The following is a 22,921-nucleotide window of genomic DNA, read 5'->3' as shown; positions in this document are numbered from 1 at the left end:
GTTCCTAGAAGCTGATCCATTAAAAACTAAACACAAAAAAGGGTAAAGGCAGAAATGCTATATAATACTTGTACCTTATTAAGTAGTTTTACTTGGAATTAAAAACAACCAGGATAAGAATTGTTACTACAAACAGTTGTTTTGTAGTAATAACCAGTTAGAAATTGTAGAGAATTATGTAGACAACTTACAAGCAGTTAACCATAAATGATCAATAACAGATCCTTTCTGTAATATTGATTCCAATGTAATTTTGTCATATACTCAATTCAATAGATAATTCAATATTCCTCCTACACATAAGTCACAAATTTTTACCATCAGGGTAAAGACATATGGCAAATACACAAAGAACTCTTATGCAATATAGAACGTATCTAGGAAAAAATGAAAGTGTTATTTAAAAATCTGAGGAAATAAAAATTACTTTTTAGTAGGGGAAAGTTAGAAAAGGCAGAAAAGGAAGGAGATGGGGAACCTGAAATGAGCCTTGAAGGAAGAGAAAGATTCCAATTCACCCTGTGAACTGAAAAACAGGGCTAATTACAATTCCTACCTCACAGGAGTATTAGAGGGAAATTAAAATGCATGTAAAACATATTGTAAGCCTTAAATGTAGAAAACATCCATAGATATATAATCAATTATGAACTTCTGGGGGAAGGAAGAACATGGATAGAAGTATAATAATTTTTAAAAGGGTCCTAAGATAGTTGGAGTATCTCTGCTCTAGGCAATAATGAGTTGCTGAAGGTTTTAAGGCAGGAGAATGACACGTAGAGATATGAACACAGTAAGATTCATTTGGCAATTAACCAGGATGGACAGGAAACAGGAGAGACCAACTGAGGTTATTTTTAAAAGTTCATTTAAGTTTAAAAATAAACATGTGCAACTTTGAGGAGGAGAAATATCCTAAAATCAAATTGTTACTTTTCTATTGTTTGTATTATCATTATTTTATTTCTGACTTTAAATCAGTGACATATGACATTTCAGTTGTTCAGTCGTTTCAGGGGTGTCTGACTTTTCGTGGCCCCATCTGGGGTTTTCTTGGCAAAGACACTGGAGTGGCTTGCCATATCCTTCTCCAGCTCATTTTTCAGATGAGGAAACTGAGGAATTGCCCAGTATTACACAGTTATTACTTATATGAGGCCACATTTGAACTTGGGAAGATGAGTCTTCCTGACTCCAGTCCTGGCAATCTAGCCACTACAAAATAACAATAAAACAAAAGAAAACAATCTAACACTTGATTAAGAAAGAAGACCCTACGAAACTTAAGTAAAACATAGAACCATGACATGCTGTTCCTAAGTGGTTTAAAAAAGAAATGAGAATTATGAGAGCAAAATTTATGGCCTGCACAGGAAAAATAATGAGCAGGATAGAAAAACGGAATAAAATATGCAATGGAAAGTCTCACTAAAGAAACAAAGAGAACAACAGATTAGGATTGCAAATACATAGAAGTGAAGGACAATCAAGAAAAAGAAGAAAAAAATTACATCAACAATAATACTATGCAAGAAAAACACTAATATTAAGAAAGGACACAAAAAATTATCGATCATAAGTCTCCCAGAAGAACACAAGATGAAAAAACTGTATCATAATACAGGAAATTTAAAAAAGAGCTTCCCAGAACTTCTGAACATAGAAAAAGAAATGCCAATTAAAAGAATTCATAGATTACCTCCAGAAAAAACCCCCCAAAACACAAGGCTAACACTAAGACAGTGTCTGGCATATATAGTAAGCACTTATCAATGCTTATTTATTGACTGACTGATGTATATAATAAGAAACTGGTAATGTTGGGAATACAAATATAAAATTGTCCCTCTCCTCAAGGAGCTAACATTATATTGGAATATACAAAGATAAGTATAATATAAGGTAGAGAGCAAAAGTGCCAGGAAGAAAACTGAAAAAGCACTGAAGGAAAATTCAAGGAGAAAGACTATAGTGACTTACACCTTGTAAGAAGATGAGGATTGGGAAAGGCAGAAATGAGAAGAGAGTACATTTTGGGTATGAGAAACATCTTGGGTGAATTCACAGAGCCAAGAGATGGAATGTTGAGTTCAGAGAATAATAATACAGTTTGAAATGTAGATAATGAGGGGGAGTAATGTGAAATAAGGCTTAAAAGTTTGCAGATGTCATTTCTATTTTTTTCTTCGAAGCAAGAGAGAACCACTAAAAATGAGAGCTTTTGAGAATGAAAATGGCATTACAAAGATTATTCTGGCAGCTGTACAAATAATAGATTGGAAAGGCTGGAATCTAGGCAAGAGGTAATGAAGGCCGCACCTATGTTTTGAAGGCTGTGTAGGTAGAGATAAATACATGCACAAGAGAGGTTGTAGAGGCGGAATCGACAGGCCTCAAGAACCTACTGCATTTTAGGGGCTAAGGTAGGTGGAAATATTAAGGATGATTCTGAGGGTATGGATGGGGGAAGGGCAGTGATTAAGAGAATGACTGAAGAAATCTTGGTAAGCTTAGACAAGGAAAGATTAAGGCAAGTGGGCAAGATGATAAGTTCAGTTTAGATATGTTGAGCTTAAAGTACCAACAGGACATCAAGGTAAAGATGTCTGGGAAACAGTAGGCAAGAAGATTTCAAGTTGAAGACAGGACACTGTGTATATTATCAGTACATGTAACACCGACTCTTGACTTGAGTATCATTTATATATGCATATTGAAGAGTGCTTTTGGCATGAGTCTTTTCAGTCATATGTAAGATACCATTCCAACATGATCAAAAGGTGTCAAAAGCTGAGAACCTAAAATGAACTTCATCCAAAAACCAAAATAAAACAAATAAGCTTACATTTGAAGCTACATTTCCAATTCCTCTTTTTAAAAAACAGACCAGAAATGTGGGAAGATGGCAGCATGTCTGAACACAGAAGTACAGATTCCCCCAATAAACACTAGAGAAAAGTCCAAAAACTGCACCAGAAGGAACAATGATTAAAAAGGAGAGATTTCCTTCTCACTTCAGCTTCTTGGCCTACTTCAGCTCAAATTCCACCATCCATAAGGGTTTTTCCTGGTCCCTCCTACTGTAAGTATCTTCCCTTTGGGATTATCTGCCATTTAAATTGAATATATCTTGTAGGTACATAGTTGTTCACATATTGTCTCTCAATTAGAATGTGAGCTTCTTGAGGGCAGGTACCATTTATTTACCCTACAGCACAGATTGTGCCTCAAACACGGTTAGCTCTTTAGTTAAGTGTTAATGACAACAGTGATGAGAAAGATCTATGCTTGCTCTTCGTATAGAAGAAGTCCAAAACTGCACAAAAAGATTACCAGAATCCTACAGAGGGGAGTCAAGCCAGGGCAAGCAGAAGCCAAAGCACAAACACAGACTAAGAGACAAATCCAGACCAATGCCAGGTAGTTCAGAGCTTAGGCTACCTTTCCTTAAAATGACACATAATATATATCTAAAACCAAGAATTACTGTTAACATGTAACAGAAAACTCTTTCCAGTAAATTCAGGAACAAGGACATCCATTGTCACCACTTCTATTTGACATAGTACTAGAAATGCTGGCTGTAACAATGAAGAGCAGAAAGGAAAAAAAAATTGATGGAATAACCACAGATAAAGATAAAACAAAATGATCACTTTTCACAGATATGACAATGTATTTAAGAACCCTAAAGAGTCAAACAAAAAAAATTATTAACTTAAACAATGACAGCAAACTTACAAAGATATAAAATAAATCCACGTAAATCATAAGCATTTCTTTATAACAGCAACAAAATCCAGCAGGAAGAGCTATAAAAAGAAATTCCATTTAAAATAGCTAAACAATGCATAAGATACTTGGGAGTCTACCTTCCAAGATACAAATAAGAACTATATAAACTATATAAAAACAACCACCAACTGTTTATGGAAATAAAGAAAGTGCTAACTAATTGGAAAAATATTAATTATTAAAGAGTAGGACAAGACAATATAATAAAAATGACAGTACTACACTACCCAAATTAACTTATTTATCCAATGTCATGAAACTACCAAAGGATTACTATATAGAACTAGAAAAAATAATAAATTCTGAAAAGGAAATTCTGAAAGGAAAAAAGTCAAGCAGTTTAAGAGAAAAAATGAAAATAAATGGGAACAAAAGAGGTCTAGCAAGGTCACATCTCAATGTTTAATTATTTTTTCAGTTGTGTCTGACTCTTAGTGACTCCTTTTGGGATTTTCTTGGCAAATACTGGAGTGGTTTACCATTTCCTTCTCCAGCTCATTTTTACAGATGAGGAAACTGAGGTAAACGGTCATACAGCCAGTAAATGTCTGAGGACACATTTGAACTCAGATCTTCCTGACTCCAGTTCCAGCATACCTAATTGCCCCAAACTATACTACAAAGTATTAAGTATTAAAAACAGTTTTGGTACGAGTTTAAAAACACCAACTCTCCCCCACCAAAAAACAATCAGACTGACCAGTGGAACATATTAAGTATACAATATGCAGTAACCACCAAGTTAAAATTCTGGTAGCTGTTGTCTACTAATCTCCAGGAAACTTCCTCTTCTTTCCTCAATGAGATTCAGTACCTCACTTATAACCTTTCTTGTGTAAAACAATGCACATGGTAACAATTTGTTTATATTCTTCTAGGGGGAAGGAAGAAAAAAGCGCCCTTTCATAAACCTAATGTATTCAAGGGTCAAGTGTCATTAGATGGAAGAGTACATTGTAGGGAGTAAAGTATAAAAAGACTTGAAAGGTGGGGTGGGGTGGGGTCTATATTATGGAGAGCTTTAAATGGCAAAGGATTTTGTTTCAATCCTACAAGTGATAGAGAGCCACAGGCAGGGTGTGAGAGGAGAATTCAGAGAGGGGTAAATGTGACATGGCTGAACCTGAGTTTTAGGGAAATCACTTTGGTGGCTGAATGGAGGATAGAATAGAGAAAGACTGTACGCAGGCAGATCACCAGTAGGCTACTGCAATAGTCCAAGTATGAGGTGATAAGGGTGTACCAGGGTGTTGGCAGTGTCCAAGGAGAGAAGGGAGATTCTGAAAAAGTGAAACTGAAAGACCTTGGTAGCAGAATGGATATAGGGGGTGGGGGTGAGAGACAGTGAGGAGTCCAAGATGACAATCTAGGTTGTGAGCCTGAGAAACTGGGAGAATGGTGTTGCCTTCTACAGTAAACGAGAAGATAGGAGGGGGGAAAGAAAATGAATTCAGTTTTGGACATGCTGAGTTCAAGATGTCTACTGTGAAATGTATGAAAGGTAGCTGAAGATGTGAGACTGAAGGCAAGCAGAGAGGTTAATGCTGAATAAGCAGATTTCAGAATTATCAGTACAGAGATGATAATTAAATGCACAGGAACTGGTTAGATCACCAAATAAAGTAGCATAGAGGAAAGAAGAGAAGTCTTGGGCCCAGAATACAACCATTTGGGCACTTATGGTTAGAGGAGTGACCTACCTAAGGATCTAGCATCCTGACTAAGAAGGAATGGTCTGATAGGGCGGAAGAGAACCAGGAGACAGTGATCTTGTGAAAACCTTGAGAAAAGTCGGTATCAAGAAGAGGGTGACCAACAATATGAAAAGCTGCAAGGAGGTCAAGAATGAGATCATCAGTTACTTTGGAGAGCAGTGTTGGTAGAATGATGCAGGTGGAAGCTGGACTGTAAAAGGGTTAAGGAAAGAGTGAATGGAAAGAAAGTGATGGCATCTATCACAGACATTCTTCTCAAGGAGTTTAGCCACAGAGGGCAGAAGAAATATAGGATGATAGCAAGGATAGAAGGATCAGGTGAGAGTTTTTTGAGAGAGGAGACACGGGCATGTCTGTAAATAGTAGGGAAAGAACCAGTAGATAGGGAAATATTAAAGACAGGTCAGAAAGTGAGGATGATAGAGGAGGCAATTTGTTGGAGGAAAGAGTTGGAATGAGGTTTCTTTTATAGGTAGAGAGCTTTGCCTTGGTTAAGGAGCAGGGCCACTTTTTTGTATGAGAGAGGGGTGATGGAAGAGATACAGAAGGCATCTGAGTAGTATGAAATGAGGGAGAAGGGAGAAGAGGGAGTGCATGGCCTAGACTGGGTTTAATCCTAAAATGGATTAGAATCCTAGAATCCAACAATAAATTGCTTTTAAAAAAACACATGAAACAAAGATTCACAAAGAGTTAAAATAGTGGCTGGAGCAAAATCTACTGTACTTTAAGGCAAACTAAAAGAAAATGAAAGTAGTAATCATTACTCAAGGCAGGGTGCTTTTTTTTTTTAACCAGGTAAAAGAGGCCATTCTTTGTCTTATTTCTTACCTAGCCTTAATCACTGAATGGACATCACTTCAGTCAAACTGACAAGGGAATGGGGCAGCTAGGTGGTGCAGTGGATAGAACACCGCCCCTGGATTCAGGAGGACTTGAATTCAAATCCAGCCTCAGACACATAACACTTATTAGCTGTGTGACCCTGGGCAAGTCACTTAACCCCATCACCTAGCCAAAAAAAAAACAACCCACAAACAAAAAAACAAATTGAGACATGGGAAAGACCTTACTTAAAAAGTCCAAGGTTGCATCCAGGGCCATCTCCACTTGTCCTGATCTACATCTCACCAATGGACCCAGATGGAGACAGAGGAAAAAGTGAGACTAGTGCCTTTCCTCTAAGATTATATCCCATTTACACTGTATATATCTTATCTGTATACAACTGTTTGCACGCTGTCTTCCCCATTCCTTGAGAGCACAGACTGTTTTTGTTTTTTTTCTATCTCTAATACTTAGTACAGTGCCTGATACATAGCAAATGCTTAACTAATGCTTGACTTATGTACGAACACCTCCCTAATTTTATCCTTGACAGAAGCTGATCTTCTTATAACCAAGTACAATACTTCAGATTTATCTCTAATGAACTTTATCTTTATTAGATCCAGCCCATTTCTCCAGCCAAGAACTTTCTGGAATCTTGAGTGCCATCTAATTTGTTAGCCACCTCTTATAATTTTGTGTCATCTATAAATCTGATCCAAGTCACACATTAAAACGCTATATAGCAAATGGCCAAGCAAAGATCCCAGTTATACTCTACTTGAGTTTCTCCAAATCAAGACATCTAGTCAATTCTGAACCCCTTGAATTTAGAGGTTCTTAACATTTTTTTGTACCATAGGATCCATTTGGTAGTATAGCGAAGTCTTTCTACAACCTTTCTCAGAATATCTTAAAATGTATGATATAAAATACATAGGATCACAAAAAATCCAATTATGTTGAAATATATTTATCAAAATGTTTTTGAAAATAAGTTCAAAGACCACAAGTTAAGATCCCCTGATCTAACTCATTATTGTCTAGCCTATAGCTCTCTACAAGAACAGTATAAAATGCTTTAACAATAGTTTGTTAAAATGAAGTAAATGACATCCACAGCCTTCCCTCATATACTAGCTAAATAACCATGTACTGGCAGGTATGTAAGCAGTTAAGTAGCCAGGAAGGAAAGAAAACATTTGTTAACTTCATTAACCTTCCTATGTGCCAGGAACTGTGCTAGGCTCTACGGATACAAATAAAAGCAAAAAGAAAGAGAGCTGGATTATGACCAAACAAGAGATAGAGAGGATTATGAGAAATAAAATGGATAATTTCGATTACACTACATTAAAAAGGTTTTTCACAAACAAAACCAATGCAGCCAAGATTAGAAGGAAATCAGGAAACTGAGAGAAAAAGTCTGCAAGTTTCTATGACAAATGCCTCATTTCTAAAATATATAGAGAAATGAGTCAAATTTATAAGAATAAAGGGTCAAAGGACATGAACAGGCAGTTGAGAAGAAATCAAAGCTATTTATGGTCATATAAAAATGCCCCAATTCATTATTGATTAGAGAAATGTGAATTAAAACAACTCCGGTGCACCACCTCACACCTATCAGATTGGCTATATGAGAGAAACAGGAAGATGACAAATGTTGAAGGGGATGTAGAAAAAATGAGACACTAACGCATGGTTAATACAGCTGTAAACTGATCCAATCATTCTGGAAAGCAATTTGGAACTACACCCAAAGGGTCATAAAACTATGCAAACTCTTTAACCCAGCAATACTACTACTAGGTCTGTATCCCAAAGAGATGAAAGAAAAAGGAAAAGGACCTATATGCACAGAAAATATTTAAAGCAGCTCTTTATGTGGTGGCAAAGAAATGGACATTGAGAGGATGTCCATCAAATAGGAAATGGCTGAAAAAGTTGTGGTATATGATTGTGACGGAATACTACTGTGCTATAAATAATGACAAACAGAATGGTTTCAGAAAAACTTAAGAGGACTAATGCAAAGTGAGCAGAACCAGTAGAACACTGTACACAGTAACAATATTTTTTTATTTGGTATTTTATTTTTTCCCCAGTCACATGTAAAAAACTATTTTAAACATGTTTTTAAAACTTTGACTTCCAAATTCTCTCCCTTCCTTCCTCCCCACCCACCCTCACTGAGAAGGCAAGCAATTCGATATAGGTTATACATGTATAGTCGTGTAAAACACTTCCATAACAGTCATATTGTGAAAGACTATATTTCCTTCCATCCTATCCTTCCCCTGTTCTTTTCTATTCTCTCCTTTGACGCTGTCCCTCCTCAAGAGTGTTTGCTTCTGATTACCCTCTCCCCTAATCTGCCCTCCCTTCTATTACCCCTCTTTTTCTTATCCCCTCCTCCCCTATTTACTGCAGGGTAAGATAGATTTCTATACCCAATTGAGTGTGTATATTATTACTTCTTTGAGCCAAATTTTTTTTTGGCTTTTTGGTGAGGCAATCGGGGGTTAAGTGACTTGCCCAGGGTCACACAGCTAGTAAGTGTCTGAGCCCAGATTTGAACTCAGGTCCTCCTGACTACAAGGCCAGAGCTCTATTCACTGAGCCACCTAACTTCCCCCTCTTTGAGCCAATTCTGATGAGAGTAAGGTTCACTCACTCTCCTTCACCTCCCCCCTCTTCCCCTTCACTGTAAAGGCTTTTTCTTGCCTCTTTTATGTGACGTAATAGACCCCGTTCTACCTTTCCCTTTCTCCCAGTCCATTTGTCTCTCACCCCTTAATTTTATTTTTTAAATATCATCCTTTCATATGCAACTCACATCTGTGCCCTCTGTCTAAACATACTCCTAGACACCCTAATATTGAGAAAGGTCTTATGAGTTACAAATATCATCTTTTCATGTAGGAATGTAAACAGTTTAACTTTAAGTCCCTTGTGATTTCTCTTTCCTATTTACCTTTTCATGCTTCTCTTGAGTCTTGTATTTGAAAGTCAAATTTTCTATTAAGCTCTGGTATTTTCATCAAGAATGCTTGAAAGTCCTCTATTTCACTGAATGTCCATTTTTTTCCCATGAAAGATTATACTCAGTTTTGCTGGGTAGGTGATTCTTGGTTGTAATCCTATCTCCTTTGCCTTCCGGAATATCATATTCCAAGCCCTCTGACCTCTTAATGTAGAAGCTGCTAAATCTTGTGCTATCCTGATTGTGGTTCCACAGCACTTAATTATTAATTTCTGGCTGTTTGCAATATTTTCTCCTTGACTTGGGAATTCTGAAATCTGGCTATAATATTCCTGGCACTTTTCATTTGGTATCTCTTTCAGGAGGTGATCAGTGGATTCTTTCAATTTCTATTTTACCCCCTGGTTCCAGAATATCAGGGCAGCTTTCCTTGATAATTTCTTGAAAGATGATGTCTAGGTTCTTTTTTTGATCATGGTTTCAGGTTGTCCAATAATTCTTAAATTATCTCTCCTGGATCTATTTTCCAGGTCAGTTGTTTTTCCAATGAGATATTTCACACTGTCTTCTATTTTTTCATTCTTTTGGTTTTGTCTTATAATTTCTTGATTTCTCAGTGCCATTACCTTCCATTTACTCTATTCTAATTTTTGAGGAATTATTTTCTTCAGTGACCTTTTGGACCTTCTTTTCCATTTGGCCAATTCTGCTTTTTAAGGCATTCTTCTCCACACTGGCTTTTTGTACCTCTTTTGCCATTTAGTCTAATCTACTTTTTTAAAGTGTCATTTTCTTCAGTATTTTTTTGGGTGTCCTTTAGCAAGCTGTTGACCTGTTTTTTATAATTTTCTTACATCCCTCTCATTTCTCTTCCCAATTTTTCCTCTACTTCTCTTACTTGATTTTCAAAATCCTTTTTGAGCTCTTCTATGGCCTGAGACCAATTCCTGTTTTCTTGGAGGCTTTGCATGTAGGAATGTTGCCTTTGTTGTCTTCTTCTGAGTGTATGTTTTGATCTTCCTTGTCACCAAAGTATGTTTCTATAGTCTGATTTTTTTCCCTTTGTTTGCTCATTTTCCCAGCCTATTACTTAACTTTTTAACTCTTTGGTAAGGTAGGGCTCTGATTCCAGTGTGGAGGGAGAGCTGTCCCAAGCTTCAGGGGTTTTGTGCAGCTGTTTTCAGAGATACTTCTAGGAACTCATAAGTTTTCAGTTCTTCCAAGGTGGTATGATCTAAGGAGAGATGTTTATTCTAGTCTGTGAGTGACCACAAGTATTCTTTTCTATCCTGGAACTGTGATGAGGTCCCCTCTCCACTGTTGCCACAAGCTCTGCAAATGCTCCTCCTCACCACAGGACTGTGACCCACATCCAAGTATGGGCAAAGCAACAAAGTCTTGCCTCAGTACTAGCAAAATGACCTCTGTAATCTCCTTCTGACCAGCTGTTTGATCCCCTTACCCCCTGTAGGCTGAAAGTTCTAGAAGTAGCTGCTGCCACCGTGGCTGCTGACTCCATCACTCCCAAGGCATGCTCCTGGTTTGCTGGAGCCCAGTCTGTGCTGGCGTGGCCTGTGCTCCTCTCTCAGCCTGGTACAACAGATCTCTCTTGTCTACCTTTTATGTTGTCTCGGGCTGGAAATTTGTTTCAATCTGTCTTTTCATGGGTTCTACTGCTCTAGAATTTGTTTAGTCACTTTTTAAAGATATTTGGAGAGGTTTGGGGGAGAGTTAAAGTGAGTTACTGCATTTACAACTCCATCCTGGCTCCGCTCCTAGTAATAGCAATATTTTAATGATGATTAATTGTGAACATAATGATCCAAGACAATCCCAAAGAACTTATGATGAAAAATGCTATCTACCTCCAGAGAAAGAACTGATGGAGTCTTAATGCAAATTGGAACATAATTTTTTCACATTCTCTTCCTTTTTTTGGGGGGGACGGGACACAGCTAATAGGGAAATGCTTTGCAAGATTTCATATGTATAATTTATACTACATTTCTTTCCTTATGAGTGGGTGGAAGAGAGGTAAAAGGGGAGAATTTGGAACTCAAAAAATTTTTTGAATGAATGCTAAAAAAAATAATAAATTTTTTGAAAGAAAAAGAGAAAAAGTCAACTGGAAAAGAGAATTGGGACAGGCAGAGAAGGTACCTGGCCTCAGTGCACCATACACATAAAAGTGATGAATAGGGCTAGAAGAAGAATGAAAGCTGGCCATCCTGGGCCACTCTACAAAACGGAAGCCCCAGGAGAAACTCACCACTGGTAGAAGAGTGGCCATTCCAAGCCAAGGAGCTCCCAGGTACTACCGAAAGTTCCAGGAGACAGCAGCAAGAGGTATAATTTTGAATATCAGAAAGTCACAAACAGGGCTAGTTAGTTTGGCATTACCTTTCTTTCTTTCTTTCTTTTTTTTATTAAGAAAACCATGCTGGGTCTCTGGAATCACTACTTTCCTTTTGAGAGGTTCACGAACTATCTCTTTAATGATATATTCTAGATTTTCCTAGAAAATTAAGTTAGTCTCACTGACCTATAGTTTATAGATTATTCTCTTCCCCTGTTTTCAAAATCAGGACATTTACTCTTCTTCAATCTTGTGGTCCAATTTCCACCACCTTTCAAGTATCATTGACTATTATTCAAGGATGCTGTTCATCTGCTCAAAAGTAATTTGAATTCAACAAATGCAACTAGGGTTTGTCTATATCCTTATTTATTTTGGCCATCAATTCCCTATTAGTGTCTTTTCCAGAGGAATGGAGCAGCTGTTAGTTATCATCATTGGAAGCATTTGATCATTTTCCTCCAAATTAAAACACCACCAACAACAATAACAACAAAACCCACTACTGTTTTCCTTTACTTCTCTCACTAGCCTTAGATCATTCTGTTAGCATGCCTGACTATGTTTACAGGACCATAGTAAACTCTAGTATTCATCCTGCTACCTGGCCTTGCCTTCCTTTAAAGGGCTAATGGAAGATTTTTAAGGTAAAAGGTATTTGGATATATTTGTAGATGAAGGAAAAGAACCACTAGAAAAGGATATCTTAAAGATGCTAGAGAAGATGAAAAAATGTTAGCTAAAGATTCTAGAGGAAGTATAATTGGATAGCATTAAATGCATTAAAATAAATAATGAATGAATAAATAAATAAAAGTAGCAAGCTGTGGAAAACAGGAGGATAATTTCTCCTTAAAGACAAGAGAAAAGGAGAAGCAGGCAGAGGGCTAGCAATGCAGTCCTGAAAGGCATTAAGAGAGGGAGTATCCAGGACTAAGACAGCACTGCCAGACAACATTGTCCTGGGATCCCTTGAATAGGTATTACAAATAACCACAGCCAGTGATAGAGAAAGAGATTAATTATAGTTTATTTATTCAGAGTGTGACATACCAACAGAATTCAATGAACATGTATGTCAGTCATAATTCAGTTAGTGAAAGTTATACATGCTTGATGGTCTTGTAAAAGATGCTTGTTACTTGTTACAAAGGAAGGAGTCCTTGTTAGTGTAGTCATTCCCACTACCTCAAAGAGAACCATTTATTCTTAATCAGATAAGATAAAGAGGGGCAGACTTCCTTAGGCTATCAAAGTCCTCTAAGTTCTCTTTGCAAAGATAGAGCAGTTAGAGGCAGAAGAGAGAACTGTTATTGTTGTTCAGTCCTGTCCAACTCTTTGTGACCCCATTTGGAGTTTTCTTGGCAAAAACACTGAAGTGGTTTGCCATTTTCTTCACCAGCTCACTATATAGATGAGGAAACTGAGGCGAACAGGGTTAGGTGACTTGCCCAGGGTCACACAACAAGTTGTCTGAGGCTGGACTTTTTTACTAGGGTCTTTCTAATTCCAGGCCTAGTGCTTTATCCACAGTACCACCTAGCTGCCCCTAGGCCTAGTGCAAATGGTTCTAGTACTCCTGAATCAGAGGAGGAGGGGAGACAGGAGAGCTGTTTTCAAGTATTTGAAGATATCTTAAAATAGAAGAGGAATTAGATTAGAGGTAGCACAGTGGATACAGTGCCTAGCCTCCAGTCTAGAAGACTTATCTTCCTGAGAAAAGGGAAGGGGCTGATAGAAGGGAGGCGTGACTGAGAGAGGTAGTGGTCAAAAGTAAAATATTAGGGAGGAGGAAAAAGGAGAAAGAAAAACATAAAGGGGGGGAAGTACGGAGGGAAAGACACAGATAGTAATCATAACTGTGAATGTGATACATGAATATAATGGAATACTATTGTGCTATAAGAAATGATGCACGGGCCAGACTTCAGAAAAACCTGGAAAGACTTGCATGGTCTGATGCTGAGTGAAGTGAGCAGAACCAGCAGAACATTGTACACAGTAACAGCCACGATGTTGTGTGATGACTAGATTGATAGACTTAACCTTTCTCAGCAATACAAGGATCTAAGACATCTCCAAAGGCCTTATGATGGAAAATGCTATCCACATCCAAAGAACTATGGAGTTTGAATGCAGATTGAAGCACAGTACTTGCTATTTTTTCCCTTCTATTGTGTTTTGTTTCCTCTTTCTGGTTGTTCTTTCTTTTGGTTCTAATTCTTACTTACAACATCACTAATGTGAAAATATGTTTAATAGGAATGTATATGTACAGCCTATATCAGATTGTGTGCTGTCTTAGGGAGGGAGGAGGAGAAAAATTTAAAACTCAAAAGCTTATGGAAGGGGCAGCTAGGTGGCGCAGTGGATAGAAAACCGACCCTGGATTCAGGAGGACCCAAGTTCAAATCCGTCCTCAGACACATAACACTTACTAGCTGTGTGACCCTGGGCAAGTCACTTAACCCCATTGTCTAGCCAAAAAAAAAGCTTATGGAAGTGATTGCTTATAAACCGAAATTAAAAAAAAAAATCTTCCTGAGTTCAAATCTGGCCTCAGACACCTACTAGCTGTGTGACCCTAGACAAGTAACTTAACTCTGTTTACCTCAGTTCCTCATCTGAAAAATGAGCTGGAGAAGGAAATGGCAAAACACTCCAGTATCTCTGCCAAGAAAACTCCAAATGAGGTCACAAAGAATGGAAAAAAACTGAAAAATGACTGAACAACAATCACAAAATTTAGCCTCAGAGGTCAAAGCAAGAAACAATAGGTAGAAGTTGAAAGAGGCAAATTAAGGCTTGAGGAAACAATTAAGTTTCTAATAATTAAAGCTAATCAAAAGTGTAATGAGATGCTTGGGAAAACAGCAGCTATCCCCTCACTGGAAAGCAAAGTCTAGGTAACCATTTACTGGATATGATATAAAGGGCATTCTGGTTTAAGTACTGGTTGAACTAGATGGTCCTCTGATTCTGCAAAGATTCAACAAGGTTCAACAAAGGAATTTAAAGGACAGATGATCTTGTTCTTTCCAGGAAAATGAGGCAAGGCAATCTCCTGAGAATGAAGGCAGTATATATAAATTTGGGGACTTCAGAGTGAAAAAGGTTTGGAAATGCCATAAAAATAATTAAGTAAAAGAAAATAAATCAGTATTAAAATATGTGTCCTAGCAATAGATAAAGCCCAGTTGGAGTAGGCAAGACATTGTAGTGGAATTTGTTGGTATAATTTTGAGACTTTTCTCCAGCAATACTCAGCATATCCTAGAACCAGGAGCAAAGAAAGCATACAATGAGGTTTATCTATATTTGGGCCTGGTCAATTTGTAGTGGTCCCCATTTCTGCCTGATTTAGTATTTGTTGTCTGTACTGGCAGTTAATCGTATGCTGTTATGTTCAATTTTCCTATTCTTTTCTATATGTATGTTTCTTCCATCCAAATATAAATTCCTAATGGAAAGTAAAACTGGTCTTCTACTCTTTTCCCTAAATTACAGAGTACAATGCTAATCATACACAATATTTTAAATAAATATTGAATCATCAAGCTATATTGAGAAATGTCCTGTATCAGAACTGAAAAACTCTTATTTCTGACAACAGTAACAGGTCATTTATCCTATTTTAAGTACATTTGCAATGATGGGTTTCTATTCATATACATTACCACTCAATTTATTTATCTGCTATATTAATTCTTCAGTCATTACAAATTAGTGAAAACTAAAGGATGTGAATAGGCAATTTTTAAAGAAAAAAATCTGAGCTATCAATAGGCACATGAAGAAATGCTCTAAAAATTAAAGAAATGCCAGTTAAAACAATTCTGAAGTACCACCTCACACCCATCTGATCAGCTAAGTTGACAAAAAAAAAAAAAAGGAAAATGACAAATGCTGGATGAGTTGTAGGAAAACACGCACTGCTGGTAGAGCTGTGAACCAGTCCAACCATTCTGGAAAGCAATGTGGAACTATAATAGTGCCCAAAAAGCTATTTGACTGTGCATATTCTTTGACTCAGCAGTACTGCTACTAGGTCCATCATCCAAATAGGCCAAAGGCAGAGGAAAAGGATAAATATGTACAAAAATATCTATAGCAACTTTTTTTTTGTGGTGGCAAAGAATTAGAAAACTGGTAGGTTGTTCACTAAGTGAAAAATGGCTGAACAAACTGGACATGGATATGATGTATTACCATCATGCAGTTAAATATGATGAAGGGGATGGTTTCAGAAACACCTGGGAAGACTTGTATTAACTGATGCAAGAAGGGAGCAGACCAGGAAAACAATTTATATAATAACTATATTGCAAAGACAATGAACTGAAAAACTTAGCAACTCTGATGAACACAATGAACAATTTCCAGAGATTAACAATGAAACATGCTATCCCACCTCCAGATGGATCAATCAATCAATCAACATATCAAGCGTCTGCTATGTGTCAGGCACTAAGTGCTAGGGATAGAGAGAGAGGCAAAAGATAGTCCCTGCCCTAAAGTACATTTCAACCTAATGGGAGTGACAACATGCAAAGAAATATATACAAAGCAAGTGATATACGGGATACATAGGAAACAATTATCAGAGGAAAGCACTAGAATTAAGAGGATTTGGGGAAGTTTTCCAGTAAAAGAAGGGATTTTAGTTGGGACTTAAAGGAAAACAGGTAAGTCAGTAGGTGGAATTGAGGGAGAGCACTGAAGGCATGGGAGACAGGGAAAATTCTGACTGCTGAGATGGAGTATCTTATTCATGGAACAGCCAGGAGGCAATTCCATGCTAAACGGAACATTTTGATCCTGAAGGCAACAGGAAAATATAGGAGTAGACTGAGTAGGGGAATGACATGGTCAGACATGAGCTTTAGGAAAATTATTCTGGAGGCCAAATGGAGGATGAATTGGAGTGGGCAGAGACTTAAGGTGGGCAAACCAACCAGCAGGCTACTGTAATGGTCTACACATGAGGTGAAGAAGCCCAACACCAGGATGATGGCATTGTTAGAGGAGAAAAGGGGTAGTATAGGAGAGATGTTGCAGAGGTGAAACTGACAGACCTTGGAAACAACTGGGTGAGAGATAGTGAGGAACTGGGAGGATGCTGTTATTTGCTACAGTAATAGGGAAGGCAGAGATTGGAGGGAAAAGATAATGAGTTCTGTTTTGGACATGTTTAATTTCAAATATTTACGAGACACTCAGTTTGAGGTGCCTGAAAGACAACTGGAGATGAAAGACAGGGTCAGTAGAAAGACTGAGCAGGAGACATAAATTCGATTAGCACAAACACGGTAATTAAATCTAAGGGAGCTGATGGAATCACCAAATGAAACAGCATGAAGAGAGAAAAGAGCTCAGAAACGACCCTAAAGGACACCTGTGGTTAGAAAGTGTGATCTGAATGAGGATCCAACTAAGGAGACTGAGAAGGAACAGACAGGTAGGAGAACCAGGCAATAATAGTGAACTGAAAACCTAGAGAGAAGAGGGTGATCAACAACATCAAAGGCTGCAGAAAGGTCAAGGATAATGAGACCTGAGAAATGGCTGTTGGATCTGGCAACTAAGAGATCTTTAGTAACTTTAGAGAAAAAGTTTTGTTGGAATGATGAGATTGGAAGCCAGATTGTAAGGGGTTAAGGAGTAAGCAAGAAGAAAGAAAGTGGAGGCACCTATTGTAAAGGGCCTTTTCAAGGAGTCTAGCTACAAAGGGCAGAAGACAAATAGGGGAGCAGCTAGATGGCACAGTAGATAGAGCACCGGCCCTAGAGTCAGGAGGACCTGAGTTCAATTCTGACCTCAGATACATAATACTTCCTAGCTGTGTGACTGCGGGACAAGTGGAAGGAAGGAAGGAAGGAAGGAAGGAAGGAAGGAAGGAAGGAAGGAAGGAAGGAAGAAAGAAAGAAAGAAAGAAAGAAAGAAAGAAAGAAAGAAAGAAAGAAAGAAAGAAAGAAAGAAAGAAAGAAAGAAATAGGGATGAAAGTATCAAGTGAGGGTTTTTGTAAAATAGGAGACATGGGAATGTTTAAAGATTCAAAGTGCAGATTAGTAAATAAGTAAAAGCAGGATTCAAAGTGCAGACTGAAGCATATGTTCTTTTCTTTCTTGGACGTCGGTCCCGTGGGAATTTATTTTGCACAACTATATTCATATTTGTAATGGTTTTTGTTTTTCTTTCCTTTCCTTTACAATGCTCATTCTTCAATGCTGATAAGGGGAAGGGAAGAGGGAAGGAGAGAATTCAGAACTAAAAATTTTTAAAAACTGAATTAAGAAATCAGTGATAACAAAAAACATAGGCTTACTTGTGATTCAAGCTTTACGGAATCTGGTTAAAGTAGTAAATATGCATTGGTCAGCATCTCACAATTCATACAAATGAATTCATACAAATTCCTTAGATGGGAGGGCCAATATGTAACGAATTTTAAACTAATAAAATATCCAGGGCTCTGTCAAGAATAGCCAATAATATAAAAACTCAATGACAAGACAGATACTATTTCACTACTATTTATTAATTTAAGTTAAAAATTAGCTAACTTCCCTGTATTTTGTTAGCAGTAACTAGATAGTGATATGAATGTACTTTTCCAAAGTCATTCAATATTACAAAAAGAACAATAGCTTCCTTTAATTTTATTTCCTGAGGAAAAGATGAAATAAAGTACGTCTTTCTTACATGTGATTTAGGAATATAAAACAAATCAGGTCATAAGAATATTTCCAGCTACTCTTGGAAAATCTGAACATTACAGTAGGCCATCTACCTGGAATACAGAATCCAATAAATTAGGATTTCTAAGCTGTCTATCTCCAAGTCTTCTGAAAACAGCTGAAAGCATCAATGATAATAAGCATGTATCTTTAAGTGAATGTATACCTTAAGGCTCTCCATTTTAGTTTTTCTTTTTTTTGCAGGAAAGGGAAACTACCAAAATTAATAAGGAACAAAAGGATGGAGGGGGAGAACTAGCCATCTGAAAAAGAGAACAGCTGGGAAGATCGAGGTGGTAACCTAATTGTTACATGGAAGGCTGATGGAACAAAGTTGTGGAGTCTGTAATGGAATTTGGATTTGCTATTTGTTTTTTAATGCCCTTCAGAACCTGGTCCTTTCCTACTTTTTAAATATTCTTATATCATTCCCTGCTTTGCCGTTACTCACACAAGACAGTGACTTCATCTCCCACTTCTGTGTATTTCTACTAGCAGTTCTCCATTCCTGAAATGCTCTCCCTCTTCATCTCTGTCTTCTGTTCTCCTACTTCCTTTAAGTCTCAGCTAAAACCCTACCTTCTGCAAGAATCCTCTCTTACTAGTAGCTTTCCTTTAAGGTTACCTTCAATTTATCCTGGACACATCCTGTTTATACATAGTTGTTTACATGATATCACATGCCAATTAGATTGTGGACTCCTTGACAGGAGGGATTATTTTTTGCCTTGGTTTTTTTTTTCCTGGGTAATCTGAGCACTTAGCACAACTGCCTGGCATGCATATAGTAGCTCCTTAATAAAAAGTTGCTGATTTGATTTGTTTCCTTTTCTTTAAGGGTGTTATCCAAGGACTCTGAAGCACTGGTGGGGAATGCAGGCGGGGGAGGAAAAATATGCTGGCCTTTATCTTCTTTTCTCTATACCTATTCTCCTTATTCTTGGTCTCACTTCTTTTCACTTTCACTCTCCCTTTATTAGCTATAATATGAAACTGACATACTGATGCATCAAAATGTAAAACGGAAGCATATTTCTTCTTTGTTTTAACTTTACTTTGGCTGGACGTGATTTCATCGGCATAAGGTACTGCAAGGAAACTCCTGCCATTGAAGATCAGCCTTGACACTACAACTTATAGAGTGGTAGCACTGCCTGGGGACACTAAGAGGATAAGTGATTTGCCCAGGGTCACACAGTCAATGAGGCTGGACTTAACTTCATCTTCCCAACATTACCCACCATGCAAAACTACTTCTTATTTTAACTGCTAAATAAAATTGTGTTCTCTGTTTTAAACTTAGAAAATAAACAGGCTAGATGAAGATCAATATTTTTATTTCCACAGGAGAGACTCTATTAAAATTAATTATAAAGCTACCTTTTACTTGTATTTAATTTGCAGTTGATTGGTTTCTGTGATCAGTGATATGCTACTTTCCTAACATATGGAATACTGGATGTTTCAAGTAATTATAACAATAGCAGTGCATGTTCATGTTGTGCTTCGAATTTTACAAAGAGTTTTCTTCATAACTACCCTGTGGAGTAAGTTGTATATGGATTATTATAACCATTTTACATACATAGTAAGTGAAGCTCTGAAAGGTGACTTGCCAGGATCACACTGTTAACCTAATGCAGGATTTGAAGCCAGGCGTCCTAGCTCCAGGTCCAGCATTCTTTCCACTATGCCATGAGACAAGTAGTCTGTCACAAGTCCCTTGAAATGTTTTTTTTATGTAGCTAAATGGTTAGGCTCCAGACAAAAAACTCTTTACAATTTTCAATCAAAACTGATTTACCTCCATACATAAACTCTGTATTAATTTTCCCACCTTAATTCCCCTTCATTTAAATCTCTAAACTGTTTCTTCTCTTACTTAAAAACATTGTTCTAAACCCACCTCTTCCTTAAAACCTCCCAGACTAATCTGGATTGTAGTCTCTCTACACATTCTCTTAAACATAGTAGTATTAATTATATATCATTCAAATTTAGGTTATTTTATGCTTATACTTTATAGTTTGCTCACAGCCTAATTGAAGGAAGGGATCAGAAATAACTGAAGTTTCTATTTTCAGGAAAAATGTAAGAATCACTACTTTCTATACTTCCCTACAAATTCCAACTCAAACATTTCTCCTTTTTTTCTTCTTTTGCTCTGTACATCTTTCCTGCATCCCCTCCCTCACCCAAGCCCTCTTATCTTCTTACTACCTACATGCCCGTAGCCTTGCCTCCAAATTTCCAGGTTCTGAGGGGTTAGATAGAATAAGGTAATAGGATGGTGAAGGCTTAACAATCTTCTTAAAATAGTCCTTTTAATCACTGTAACTCTCACTTTGAAAAATTTAATGATTTCCTATGGCCTGCATTATAAAACCTAAAATCTACTCAAGGCTTTCCACAATCTGGCCCCAACTTCACTGTTTTGCTATAGTATCCACTATACAAATGCTATTCTTTAGCCAGACTGGAAAGCAAACACGTTGCAATTTCCTGCCTCGTGTCATGTGTTAAGGTTATTGTACCATCTTGGATGCCTCCCTCCTCTTTCTACCCATTTATCAACATCTGTCTCAAATTCCATTTCTGACGTGGTCCTTGGTAGTAGTAACTGATTTCTCCCTCCTTCGAACTTTTTGTCTGTATTACTCTTCTGGTACATAATACAAGCAGCTACATGGTACAATAGAGAGAATGCTACACTTCCTCAAGCCACGAAGACCTGAGTTCAACTGTGGCCTTAGATACTTTTCAGCTGTGAGACTACGGGCAAGTCACTCAACCTCTCTGTCTCAGTTTTCTCACTTGGAAAATGTGGATAACATGAGCACCTACCTCCCAGAGTTGTGAGGATAAAATGAGATAATATCAGTAAAGCCCTTTGCAAACCGTAAAGCTAATTATTACTATTTGTTATTCTTTTATTGTAGTTATTTTTCTCATGTACTCCAGCATCATCCTCCAAATATCGGAAGCTCCTTAAAAACAGCGATTGAACTCTTATTTAACTTACTGTCTGTATATACTTAAATCAATCTGAGATACAATTTCCTAATTTATATAATGGTAAAAATATTTTCTTGTGAGAAAGCTGTTATGAGCTATTACTTTTATTATTTTTCCTTGTATCATCATCTCATCACTCCAACTAGATTATAAACTCCTCCAAGAACCATACTAGCTAGCCACAGTGCCTTCGCCATGGTATGTATCCAATTATTTGTCATTGATGAAAAAGAAGTAAGCCTCTGCCTTCCAATTTTATCCTGTTGTACTTAATCCCTTACTAGCTCGTATTATTCCTACACATATTTTTCTCCTCCAAATGACTTGAGCAAAATAATCACAGGAGACAGAGCTACATAATATTCCTCTTCTGTTCCTAAAATATACACTCTGGATTGGAATATGGTCAGACAAGAGTGAGACCAGTAGACCAGGTAGCAGTGCAGTGCACTTCAGTAAGAGAAGGCATATGGATAAGAACAGATGGAAGACCAAAGAAAAGGCTCTGTGCCCTTATTGTAGCAGGGAATACAGGATCATATATTTAGAGTTGGATGACACTGGAGAGATCAACTAGTCCCCTCCTTTTCTAAAAGAGGAAATCAAAGCCCTTAGAAGTTAAGTGATTTCTGCCGAATGTCTATACTGTTACCTATTATTTTCTTTATGCCTTGAACATCATCTAGTAAAGTGCTCCCCCCACCACCATACAATGGATATTGAACCATAATGAGAATAAAAATAATCAATTGATTTTAAGTACCCAGTCTCCCACACATTATAATATTTAGGTAATAAGCATCTGCTGAGATTTCTAGTACATAAGTTAAATAAAACTACGCCTAAGGGAAAAATCAAACAGATGGTCTTAAATAATTTAATAACTTCCAATATCAATACTCTCTGTGTTAATTTTTTAAAAGAAAAATGTGTCTGTTGAATAACTCAAGCATCTGCTACAGACAAAAATGTTTAGTATTAATGTTTTATTTATCAAGACTAATGAAAAGAGAAAATGAGCAAGACTCAGAGGATTTTTTAAAATATCAATGAAAATTGTGTGCTGCTGAAAAGTTTGTTATTTTAAAGTTTACTGAACACTTCTCAAGCAAGCACTAAAATTAATCATACTTGTTATCGTGTTAATTTTGCAAATAGCATGAATCAAGAAAGAAAAATTCACCAATGGACTGAAAGAAATAAAACTCAGAAGGACTGGGAAATACCACAAAAATCAACTCCGTAACTTTCATTTTGCCCTCAAAGTCTCACCTGACCCAGGAGTGATTAGTGGTCCCTCTAATTCAAGTGCCTCATCTTCAGACTGGTCATCTTGTTTTTTCTTTTTTTTCTTTGTTGGGTCTCTGGGTTTTTTCAAGAGAGAGAGTTCTTCAGGATGTCTGATATCTAGTAAGAAAAATACAAATTAAAATTCTTCACTAGAACAAGAGAAAGTTTAAGCATTTAGAAGTTTAATAAAGTTATCTA

The 22,921-nt window shown here is 37.2% G+C and overlaps 1 protein-coding gene across 8 annotated transcripts in view; it reads right to left on the bottom strand.

The window, feature by feature from the left end:
* The window catches only part of FERMT2 (FERM domain containing kindlin 2), a 141,505-nt gene that overhangs the window by 48,597 nt on the left and 69,987 nt on the right, over nucleotides 1-22,921 (bottom strand). For all 8 annotated transcript variants that reach the window (XM_020974886.2, XM_020974880.2, XM_020974881.2 and 5 more), the window contains one exon: nucleotides 22,706-22,840. In XM_020974886.2, coding sequence (XP_020830545.1) covers nucleotides 22,706-22,840 — 135 coding nt within the window. The remainder of the gene's footprint in view (nucleotides 1-22,705; nucleotides 22,841-22,921) is intronic.

This window comes from Phascolarctos cinereus, unplaced genomic scaffold, assembly GCF_003287225.1.
Source record: "Phascolarctos cinereus isolate Bilbo 61053 unplaced genomic scaffold, phaCin_HiC Scaffold_3;HRSCAF=262, whole genome shotgun sequence".
NCBI lineage: Eukaryota > Metazoa > Chordata > Mammalia > Diprotodontia > Phascolarctidae > Phascolarctos > Phascolarctos cinereus.
Note: the sequence above shows the minus strand (reverse complement) of the source record. Positions and strands in the feature narration are given on the sequence as shown.